The sequence below is a fragment of the Pithys albifrons genome, chromosome 20, assembly GCF_047495875.1.
Source record: "Pithys albifrons albifrons isolate INPA30051 chromosome 20, PitAlb_v1, whole genome shotgun sequence".
NCBI lineage: Eukaryota > Metazoa > Chordata > Aves > Passeriformes > Thamnophilidae > Pithys > Pithys albifrons.
In genome coordinates, this window is record NC_092477.1 from 3,368,393 (window position 1) to 3,379,621 (window position 11,229).

General features: G+C 60.3%; 1 protein-coding gene and 1 non-coding gene across 2 annotated transcripts; both read left to right on the forward strand.

The window, feature by feature from the left end:
- Positions 1-1,379: 1,379 nt before the first annotated feature.
- On the forward strand, positions 1,380-7,881 carry RPL12 (ribosomal protein L12). Its single transcript, XM_071574594.1, has 7 exons — positions 1,380-1,687; positions 1,752-1,825; positions 4,084-4,182; positions 4,868-4,949; positions 5,529-5,615; positions 7,592-7,704; positions 7,788-7,881. The coding sequence occupies exons 1-7, from the start codon at positions 1,651-1,653 to the stop codon at positions 7,791-7,793; spliced, it is 498 nt and encodes a 165-aa protein (XP_071430695.1). The 5' UTR covers positions 1,380-1,650; the 3' UTR covers positions 7,794-7,881.
- Positions 4,586-4,713, forward strand: LOC139681381 (small nucleolar RNA SNORA65). The gene has a single exon (XR_011699520.1). It is a non-coding gene; the product is annotated as a small nucleolar RNA SNORA65 (small nucleolar RNA).
- Positions 7,882-11,229: the final 3,348 nt, after the last annotated feature.

The following is an 11,229-nucleotide window of genomic DNA, read 5'->3' on the forward strand; positions in this document are numbered from 1 at the left end:
GGGGTTGGGGTGGGGCCCCAGCACAGGGGACAGTCCTTGCCCTGGTAGTGCAGCCACACCAGGGCTGGCACAGCCCAGGTGCCCTCGGTGTCCTTGCCCACCTGGGCACACCTGGGTCACATTCAGGAGCTGTCACACACTCACTGGGCAGGTTTACAGCCACCTGCCCCACACCTGGGGCCTCCTATGGGGCTGTTGAGACCCAAAGGCAGCACCTGCCACTGGGCTATATTGGGCCTCTTGTCATTGGCCTCAGCCCATCTGTCTCATCTATATGTATGTATGTATGTATGTATGTATCCATCCATCCATCCATCCATCCATCCATCCATCCATCCATCCATCCATCCATCCCTCCCTCCCTCCTTCCCTCCATCCATCCATCCCTCCCATCCATCCATCCATCCATCCATCCATCCATCCATCCATCCATCCATCCATCCATCCCTCCCTCCATCCATCCATCCCTCCCTCCCTCCCTCCCTCCCTCCATCCATCCCTCCCATCCATCCATCCATCCATCCATCCATCCATCCATCCCTCCATCCTTCCATCCATCCATCCATCCCTCCATCCATCCCTCCATCCCTCCCTCCATCCATCCCTCCATCCATCCCTCCATCCATCCATCCCTCCCTCCATCCATCCCTCCATCCATCCATCCATCCCTCCCATCCATCCCTCCCATCCATCCATCCATCCATCCATCCATCCATCCATCCATCCATCCATCCCTCCCTCCATCCCTCCATCCCTCCTTCCCTCCATCCATCCCTCCATCCATCCATCGATCCATCCATCCATCCATCCATCCATCCATCCATCGATCCATCCATCCATCCATCCATCCATCCATCCATCCATCCATCCATCCCTCCCTCCATGCATCCCTCCCTCCATCCATCCATCCCTCCTTCCATCCATCCATCCATCCCTCCCTCCATCCATCCCTCCCTCCATCCATCCCTCCATCCATCCCTCCCTCCATCCATCCCTCCCTCCATCCATCCCTCCCTCCCATCCATCCATCCCTCCATCCCTCCCTCCATCCATCCCTCCCTCCATCCATCCCTCTATCCCTCCCTCCATCCATCCCTCCCTCCCATCCATCCATCCATCCATCCATCCATCCATCCATCCATCCATCCATCCATCCCTCCCTCTCTCCATCCATCCCTCTCCATCTCTCTATATCTCTACTTATACCCACTCTATATTTGTCTCTATATTTACGTATCTCTCTCTCTGTATCAGTTTATTAAATACAAACATCATTATTTTTATTCCTCTCTGTACATTCTCCCGCCTGGACCGCCCTCAGCCGCGCAACCCCCGCGCTCTCGCGAGATCTCAGAGGGTATATATTCGGCCCGTGCGCCTCGCGCTTCCTTTCACCGCCCCCTCAGGCCGCGGGTCCGCATCGGCCTCCATCGGGCTCCATCGGGCTCCATCGGCCTCCATCGGGCTCCATCGGCCTCCATCGGGCTCCATCGGGCTCCATCGGGCTCCATCGGCCTCCATCGGGCTCCATCGGGTCCGCATCGGGCTCCATCGGCCTCCGTCGGCCTCCATCGGGCTCCATCGGCCTCCATCGGGCTCCATCGGCCTCCGTCGGGCTCCATCGGCTTCTGTCGGGCTCCCGCCGCCGCGATGCCGCCCAAGTTCGACCCGAACGAGATCAAAGTGGGTATGTTCCGGGCGGGGGCGGGCCGGGCCGGGCCGGGCGCGGCTGACGCGGCCTGTGCCCACAGTGTACCTGCGCTGCACCGGAGGGGAGGTCGGGGCCACCTCCGCGCTCGCCCCCAAGATCGGGCCGCTGGGGCTGGTACGTACCGGGGCAGGGGGAGCGTGGCCGGGGTGGGGAGCGAGTCCCGGGGAGTGGGGAGCGTGTACCGGGGGTGGGAAACGAATCCCGGGGGGTGGGAAACGAATCCCGGGGAGTGGGGAACGAATCCCGGGCGGTTGGAATCGTGTCCCAGGGGGTGGGGAGCGAGTCCCGGGGGATGGGGAACGAATCCCGGAGGGTTGGAATCGTGTCCCAGGGGGTGGGGAGCTCGTCCCGGGGGATGGGGAACGAATCCCGGGGGATTGGAATCGTGTCCCGGGGGGTGGGAACAAATCCCGGGGAGTGGGGAGCGTGTCCCGGGCGGTGGGAATCGTGTCCCGGGCGGTGGGGAACGAATCCTGGGGGATAGGAAGTCCCGGGCAGTGGAAAGGGAGACCTGGGGGGTGGGCAGCGTGTCCCGGGGAGTGGGAAACGTATCCCGGGGAGAATAAACTTGTCCTGGGGGGAAGAAAAATGGGAAGTGTTTCCGGGGATTGGGGGACTGGGAAGCTTGTCCAGGAGGGACTGTGTTCCCGGGGGAGGAGAGGGAATTGTGTCCGAGGTGGGGAAATAGGAGTGATCCCGAGGGATGAGGGGCTGGGAAGTGTGTTCGTGTGTTCCCTGGAGTGGGACTGGGAAGCATGTCCTGGGTGGGGAAGTAACTGTTCCCGAGGGTTGGGGGCCTGGGAAGCGTGTCTGGAGCGGGTAAATAAGTGTGTTCCCGGGAGGGGACAGAAAAGCATGTCCGGGATAGGGAAATAGGGGTGATCCCAGAGACTGGGGGACTGGGAAGCGTGTCCAGGGGGGAATAACTCTATTCTCGGGCGGGGAAGAGGGAAGCGTGTCCAGGGTGGGGAAAAAAAAGGCGTGTTCCTGATGGTTGGGGTTTGCGAAGCGTGTCCAGGAGGGAATAAGCGTGTTCGGAGGGTTGGGGGACTGGGAATCGTGTCTGGGATGGGGAATTCAGCGTATTCCCGGGAGAGGGGCTGGGAATCGTGTCTGGGATGGGGAATTAGCGTGTTCCCGGGAGGGGGACTGGGGTAGGGAATTCAGCGTGTTCGCGGGAGGGGGGCTGGGAATCGTGTTTGGGATGGGGAATTAGCGTGTTCCCGGGAGAGGGGCTGGGAATCGTGTCTGGGATGGGGAATTAGCGTGTTCCTGGGAGGCGGACTGGGGTAGGGAATTCAGAGTGTTCCCGGGAGGGGGGCTGGGAAGCGTGTCTGGGATGGGGAATTCAGCGTGTTCCCGGGAGGGGAACTGGGAAGCGTGTCTGGGGTGGGGAATTAGCGTGTTCCCGGGAGGGGCACTGGGAAGCGTGTCTGGGATGGGGAATTAGCGTGTTCCCGGGAGGCGGACTGGGAATGGTGTCTGGGATGAGGAATTCAGCGTGTTCCCGGGAGAGGGGGCTGGGAATCCTGTCTGGGATGGGGAATTAGCGTGTTCCTGGGAGGGGGACTGGGGTAGGGAATTCAGCGTGTTCCTGGGAGGGGGACTGGGAATCGTTTCTGGGATGGGGGGAATTCAGCGTGTTCCCGGGAGGGGCACTGGGAAGCGTGTCTGGGATGGGGGGAATTCAGCGTGTTCCCGGGAGGGGGGCTGGGAATCGTGTCTGGGATGGGGAATTCAGAGTGTTCCCGGGAGAGGGGCTGGGAAGCGTGTCTGGGATGGGGAATTAGCGTGTTCCTGGGAGGCGGACTGGGGTAGGGAATTCAGCGTGTTCCCGGGAGGGGGACTGGGAGTCGTTTCTGGGATGGGGGGAATTCAGCGTGTTCCCGGGAGGGGCACTGGGAAGCGTGTCTGGGATGGGGAATTAGCGTGTTCCCGGGAGGGGGGCTGGGAAGCCTGTCTGGGATGGGGAATTAGCGTGTTCCCGGGAGGGGCACTGGGAAGCGTGTCTGGGATGGGGAATTAGCGTGTTCCCGGGAGGGGGGCTGGGAAGCGTGTCTGGGATGGGGAATTAGCGTGTTCCCGGGAGGGGGGCTGGGAAGCGTGTCTGGGATGGGGGGAATTCAGCGTGTTCCCGGGAGGGGCACTGGGAAGCGTGTCTGGGATGGGGAATTAGCGTGTTCCCGGGAGGGGGGCTGGGAAGCGTGTCTGGGATGGGGAATTAGCGTGTTCCCGGGAGGGGCACTGGGAAGCGTGTCCCGGGCAGAGCTGGGGCGGTGCCGGTGGCTCAGGAAGGTGTCCGGCGATCCCCCCACGCCGAGCAGGCTGGGACGCTCCGGTGTGAGCCGAGCTGTGTGTGTGTCGCCCCTCAGTCCCCCAAGAAGGTGGGCGATGACATCGCCAAGGCCACGGGCGACTGGAAGGGGCTGCGGATCACCGTGAAGCTGACGATCCAGAACAGGCAAGCGCAGGTACCGCACGCCGGGAGGGACGGGCCGCCTGTGCGGGTGGAGTCTCCCCGGGCCCGCCCGCTCCAGCCTCCGGCCCACATCCCAAATCCCGGCAGGGTCCACTCAGCCCTTCATCCTTCCGAGGTGGATAAAATGAGTGCCACACAAGGAGTGTGTGGGGGTCTTCTGAGAAGACCTTAAAACGTGGGTGGGGGTGTGGAGGATCCATGGGAAGGGACCTTCGTGTGCCAAAATTCAGTTTTTATCCAGTTACCTTTTTGGTGCTTCTTGCACAGATAAATTGTTCCTTCAGCAAAACCAGCCAAAAAACTTATTTTAAGCAACATAAAAATAAACAAAACACATGGAATAGAAAGTAGATAATTGGAGGTAACATGGAGATAACTAATTAACCCAGTAGCCACCTGCCACTGTACCTGTCCCAATCTGTGTGGCTGGTACATTCCAGTGGTGAGCTGAGAGCAAGCCCCAGGCAGGAAGCAGCTCTCTCCTGCACGTGGGGAGAGCTGTGCCGAAATCCTGGGAACAGGGCCCTGCATCCCAGAGAACTGGGCTGGGAGGGGACTGCCCCAACCCACACTGCTCTGGCAATTGGCTTTGCTGAGCTCGTGGGCTGCTCCATGGATTTTTGGTAGTGATGGAATTCTGTGTAGGATGGGGGGGAAATTACTCTCTTTCCGTTTAGATAGAGGTTGTTCCTTCTGCCTCTGCTCTGATTATCAAAGCTCTGAAGGAGCCACCTCGTGACAGGAAGAAGCAGAAGAACAGTAAGTGTTCACCTGGCTTTGGTTCTGAATGTGTTGGGGCTAAAAGAGGGCAATCCCCACAACCACCGCTGGGATTATTCAGCCCAAAGAGGTGCTGTGGGGCTGGACTCCCATTTTTTTAGATCACCACAGAATCTTGGAATCCCAGACTGGCTTGGGCTGGAAGGGACCTTAAAGATAATTCAGTCCCCCCCCTGCCATGGGCAGGGACACCTCCCATAGCCCAGGGTGCTCCAAGTCCTGTCCAGCCTGGCCTTGGACATTCCAGGGATGGGGCAGCCACAGCTTCTCTGATCAGAGCTGGGGTAGAACAGGCCCCTGCTCCTGTACTTGTCCTGTTCCTCGGGGCCTGGCACAGCCAGAGGGGAGGTGGCAGAAAATGCCAGCTTGGGCAGTGGTTGTGGGTGACTTTGTGCCACAGTCTGGGAGCAGGAGCGCTGATGGCAGAGCCCCGCTGGAGCTGTGAGCTCCCAGCTTTGCCTGGGCTCAGGATGCTGGGAATGGAGCTCCCAGAGGGAGGAGGGGGAGCTGGCAGTGCCCCAGCTCAGGTGCCCTCAGTGCTGTGCTGTTCCCTCTCAGTTAAGCACAGTGGCAGCGTCACCTTCGATGAGATCGTGAACATCGCGCGGCAGATGCGCCACAGGTCCCTGGCACGGGAGCTCTCGGGTGAGTCCTGGCCTTGGGACACAGGGGGTGCTCCCTCACCCTGCCCCAGGGGTTTGGGGGGGCTCCCTCACCCACCCTGCCCCAGGGGTTTGGGGGGGCTCCCTCACCCACCCTGCCCCAGGGGTTTGGGGGGGCTCCCTCACCCACCCTGCCCCAGGGGTTTGGGGGGGCTCCCTCACCCACCCTGCCCCAGGGGTTTGGGTGCTCCCTCACCCTGCCCCAGGGGTTTGGGGGCTCCCTCACCCTGCTCCAGGGGTTTGGGGGCTCCCTCACCCTGCTCCAGGTGTTTAGGGTGCTCCCTCACCCTGCCCCAGGGGTTTGGGGGCTTCCTCACCCTGCCCCAGGGGTTTGGGTGCTTCCTCACCCTGCCCCAGGGGTTTGGGTGCTTCCTCACCCTGCCCCAGGTGTTTGGGGGGCTCCCTTACCCTGCCCCAGGGGTTTGGGTGCTTCCTCACCCTGCCCCAGGGGTTTGGGTGCTTCCTCACCCTGCCCCAGGGGTTTGGGGGCTCCCTCACCCTGCCCCAGGGATTTGGGGGGGCTCCCTCACCCTGCCCCAGGGGTTTGGGGGCTCCCTTACCCTGCCCCAGGGGTTTGGGGGCTCCCTCAGCCTGCTCCAGGTGTATGTGGTGCTCCCTCACCCTGCCCCAGGGGTTTGGGGGCTCCCTCACCCACCCTGCCCCAGGTGTTTGAGGTGCTCCCTCACCCACCCTGCCCCAGGGGTTTGGGGGCTCCCTCACCCACCCTGCCCCAGGTGTTTGAGGTGCTCCCTCACCCTGCCCCAGGGGTTTGGGGGCTCCCTCACCCTGCCCCAGGGGTTTGGGGGCTCCCTCACCCTGCCCCAGGGGTTTGGGGGCTCCCTCACCCTGCCCCAGGGGTTTGGGTGCTCCCCTCACCCTGCCCAGGGGTTTGGGGGCTCCCTCAGCCTCCCCCAGGTGTTTGGGTGCTCCCTCAGCCTGCTCCAGGAGTTTGGGGGCTCCCTCAGCCTGCCCCAGGGGTTTGGGTGCTCCCTCACCCTGCTCCAGGGGTTTGGGGGCTCCCTCAGCCTGCCCCAGGGGTTTGGGGGCTCCCTCACCCTGCTCCAGGGGTTTGGGGGGGCTCCCTCACCCTGCCCCAGGGGTTTGGGGACTCCCTCACCCTGCCCCAGAGGTTTGGGGGCTCCCTCACCCTGCCCCAGGGGTTTGGGGGCTCCCTCACCCTGCCCCAGGGGTTTGAGGTGCTCCCTCACCCTGCCCCAGGGGTTTGGGGGCTCCCTCACCCACCCTGCCCCCAGGTGTTTGGGGGCTCCCTCACCCACCCTGCCCCCAGGTGTTTGGGGGCTCCCTCACCCTGACCCAGGGGTTTGGCTGCCCCTCACCCTGCCCCAGGGGTTTGGCTGACCCTCACCCTGCCCCAGGGGTTTGGGTGCTCCCTCACTCTGCCCCAGGGGTTTGGGTGCTCCCTCACCCTGCCCCAGGGGTTTGGGGGCTCCCTCACCCTGCCCAGGGGTTTGGGTGCTCCCTCACCCTGCCCCAGGGGTTTGGGGGCTCCCTCACCCTGACCCAGGGGTTTGGGGGCTCCCTCACTCTGCTGGTGTGTCTGGGCCAGGTTCTGCCCCAGCGCTGGGAGCCCCCAGAGCTGTGTGTGCTGAGCACGGTGAAACAGCCTGTGCTGCAGCCCCAGCCCCTGGGGAGGGTGGGAGTGCAGGTGGTGCTTTCTGGTGCATTCCCTGGGGAAACCAGGACATGAGAGCTGGATAAGTGACTTGCTGTCTCCTGGTGAGCTCCAGCCTGCAAACCCCGGAGGGAGGGACAGCTGAGGGGTGTGAGGAGTTCTCTGTGTCCTGAACTGGAGAATCCCAGGCTGGTCTGGGTTGGAATTGACCTTTAAAGTTCATCTCATGGGCAGGGACACCTTCCACTAGCCCAGGTTGCTCCAAGTTAAGTTCCTGAGGTGCTTTGCTGTGCTGGAGCACTGACGAGCTGTGTGTTGTGCTGCAGGGACCATCAAGGAGATCCTTGGCACTGCCCAGTCCGTGGGCTGCAGCATCGATGGCAGACACCCCCACGACATCATCGACGACATCAACAGTGGTGCCATTGAGTGCCCCGCTGTGAGTGCCGTCTCTGACTATTTGCTCTATCAGATTTAGTTACTAAATGACCTCACTAATGACCTGTTTCATTCTTCCAACAGAGCTAAGACTGCAGAAAAGGAAGTTGCCACTTGAAGGCTCCTTCAGTTTTTTGTAGCACTTTAAATACAAATAAAAGACCCAGTTGTCTGCAAAGTGTGTTGCTGGTTTGATTCATCACTGTCTCACACTGAACAGGTGGAGCTGCACTGGGAGGTTTTAGGCTGGGGATCAGGACAAAGCTCTTCCCCCAGAGGGTGGTGGGCACTGACCAGGCTCCCCAGGGCAGTGGGCACAGCCCCAAGGCTGCCAGAGCTCCAGGAGGGTTTGGATGATGCTCTGGGGCACAGGGTGGGATTGTTGGGGTGTCTGTGCAGGGCCAGGGGTTGGATTGGATGGTCCTGGTGGGTCCCTTCCAGCCCAGGACATTCCATGAACCCTGTGCTGGGGTAGCTGCACATGCCTGGCTGGGAGGGCTCTGACTGGTGCCTGTCAGAAGTGAATCCAAGGAATGACTACAGTCAACATTCCCAGTGGCCTCGGGAGCCAGGAGAGGGTTCCACGAGCCTGGCAGTGCCCACCTTGCCCTCCCCCAGCACTGCCAGGAGGAGCCTCTGGCTCAGGTGCTGTTGGGGAGGGTTCTGTTGGTGCAGCAGGTTGGATATTTTTCCTCAAATCTGCCCCTGCCTTGGAGCAGAGGAAGTTGGGGATTTTTCTTCCTGTTGATCAAGACAAGAACAAACATTTTGATTCCTTGAGCTGAATTTATTTTGTGCTTCATCAAGAGAGGCTTGAATGGAGGGAGTCCTGTGCTGTAAAGGGCCCAGGCTCGTGTTTCTTGTTTCCCAGTTCTTGACTGGTGGTACTGGGGGAGCAGCTCCAGCCCCTCTCTGTGCACTCAGGTCCTGGTGTGTTCCCTGAAAGAAAACCACTGAAGTGTTGGTGTTTCCCTCTGGCACAGACATTCTATAAATGAACCCTGTGCTCTTTGGGTCTGGGAAAAGCTCTTAGAGTTGTGAAATTACCCTGAAAGGGCTGTGGCTGTCACAGCTCCATTACCAGCTCCTCATGTTTGCAGTTTCCTTCAGCCCTAATGGGAAAACCCCAGCAATGAATCCTCATTTAGGTCCACTTTTACCCTTAAAAGGGGGTGAAATTCTTCCCCAAGAGGCTGAGTTGTATGTTCCTTGATCTCAGAACATTCCACAGGGTCTTTTCCTGCCCTGCAAAGTGGTGACAGCACTTGATGATCAACTTTTTCTTGCCACTGTCTCCTCAGTTTTGCGAATAACTCCCAGTTACTCCTCCAGGGAACTTACAGGCCCAGAGACCATCCTGTCTGGAGCAGGACTTACAGAGGTGTGTGTGGCAGGAGGAGCAAACAACAGCTCTGGCACCACCTGCAGGGTGTGTGGGAGGGAGAGAGGGTGGTCTGGCACTGTCTGGGCTGCTCCAGTGTGTTTTCTGGCTCTGGATCGTTGCCCAGGACCTGCAGGAAGGTGCTGGGGCAGCACAGGGTGTTGGTGCTGGGGCAGCACAGAGTGTTGGTGCTGGGGCAGCACAGGGTGTTGGTGCTGGGGCAGCACAGAGTGTTGGTGCTGGGGCAGCACAGAGTGTTGGTGCTGGGGCAGCACAGGGTGTTGGTGCTGGGGCAGCACAGGGTGTTGGTGCTGGGGCAGCACAGAGTGTTGGTGCTGGGGCAGCACAGGGTGTTGGTGCTGTGTCAGACACACCAGGTGCTGAGGGAGCTGCAGCCTCAGGGCCCCAGATGAGCCCCATCCCAGGCTGGAGGGCAGGAGAGGAGCAGCCCCTGGAGCAGAGGCTGTTCCTGAAGGATGCCCAGCTGATGTTCCCAGGGGTAGGAGGCACTGCAGTTCCTCAGGAGCTGCAGGGGATGCAGAGCCCTGGGGAGCTGCTTTGGGGAAACTGAACCTTGGTGATCCTGAACATGAGGAAGAACTTCCCTGTGGAGGTGCTCAGGCCTGGAGCAGGTGCCCAGGGAGGCTGTGGAGTCTGTCCCTGGGGATACTCCAAACCCACCAGGACAGAACCCTGAGGGGCTGCTCCAGGGCACCCTGTTGAGCAGGGAGGTGGCACTGGCTGCCCTTCAGTGCTCCCTTCCAGCCTGAGCCACTCTGAGGCTGCTCCAGGTTGATCCAGGAGCACAACTTGGGCTGTGCCTCCCAGTCCTGCCCTGGGAATGGCTCCTGCTGGCTGTGAAGCACCAATGTACGTTGTGTTGGCAGTGGCACCTCCAGAAATCACCTGTTTGCACGTGATTTATCACCAAACTGCTGCTCTCCCAGGGCCAGTCTCCTGCCTGCCCTGCTGCTGTTGAAACACCTGCAAGTCAAACAGGTAAAACATTCCAAAGATGGATCTTGGGAAGTGGGAAGTCTCCTTGTAAGACCCCAAGTGCAGGTCAGGGTCAAGGCCATCCAAAAGGAGCTGTGAATCCCATCTGCTTCCCACCCTGGTCCTGCTGTCTGGAATGTTCAGTGGAGCAGCAGCTCTGCCCCTTGGCACTGAGCTTGAGGGGATTTGCCAGGCCCTCTGGAGCAAGGCCAGGCTGGAGGAGGTGTGGATGGAGGAGTTTGGGCTGCCTGATGGCTTCGTGGTTTCTGAGAAGATCCACTTGTGTCCTTTGCTCCCTGCTGAAATGTGGGTCACTGCCCTGGTGCCCTGGGGGCCACAGAGCCTGAAATCTGGCTGTGCTGACCCAAAAACATTCATTTTTATCAAATCACAGAATCATAGAATGGATTGGGTTGGAATAAACCGCCGAGATCATCAAGTCCAGCCCTTGATCCAACCCCACTGTGATCACCAGCCCAGGGCACTCTGTGCACTCTGTGCCCTGGGCTGGTGATCACAGTGGGGTTGGATCAAGATGTGGATCAAGGGTTGGATCAAGATGTGGTGGATTCTCAGTGCCACATTCATAGAATCATAGAATGGATTGGGTTGGAAAAGACCTCTGAGATCATCAAGTCCAACCCTTGGTCCAACTCCAGTCCCTTTACCAGATCATGGCACTCAGTACCACGGCCAAGCTCAGCTGAAAAACCTCCAGGGATGGGGAATCCACCCCCTCTCTGGGCAGCCCATTCCAATCCCTGAGCACTCTCTCTGCAAAGAATTTCTTTCTGCTCTCCAACTTCAATTTCCCCTGGCAGAGCTTGAGCCCATCGTGCCCCCTTGTCCTATTGCTGAGTGCCTGGGTGCCCCCAAACCCCGCAGGTGAAGGGGCAATGGGGGGCTGCTCCCACCAGCCTCCTGTGCCTGATTCCCTGCCCAGCCCTGCACCCCCGGGCACAGCTCCCTGCCGTGGGCATGCTGGTGCCCGGGACGGGGCTGAGGAAGGCAGGATTCATCCCTGGATTTCATGTTTGTCTCCTCCAGATGCCCCAGCACCGGGATAACCCACCTGCCCCCATCGCTCAGGAGGCAGCGCCCCTGCTCTGCTCCAGAGGTTTATCAGATCAGTCCCAAATAGATCAGGAA

Bases quoted from the DNA above. Each gene is read 5' to 3' on its own strand.
- RPL12 (XM_071574594.1), top strand. From the start codon at position 1,651: ATGCCGCCCAAGTTCGACCCGAACGAGATCAAAGTGG. The intron at 1,688-1,751 runs GTATGTTCCGGG...CTGTGCCCACAG, and splicing joins CCCGAACGAGATCAAAGTGG to TGTACCTGCGCTGCACCGGA. The intron at 5,616-7,591 runs GTGAGTCCTGGC...GTTGTGCTGCAG, and splicing joins CCTGGCACGGGAGCTCTCGG to GGACCATCAAGGAGATCCTT.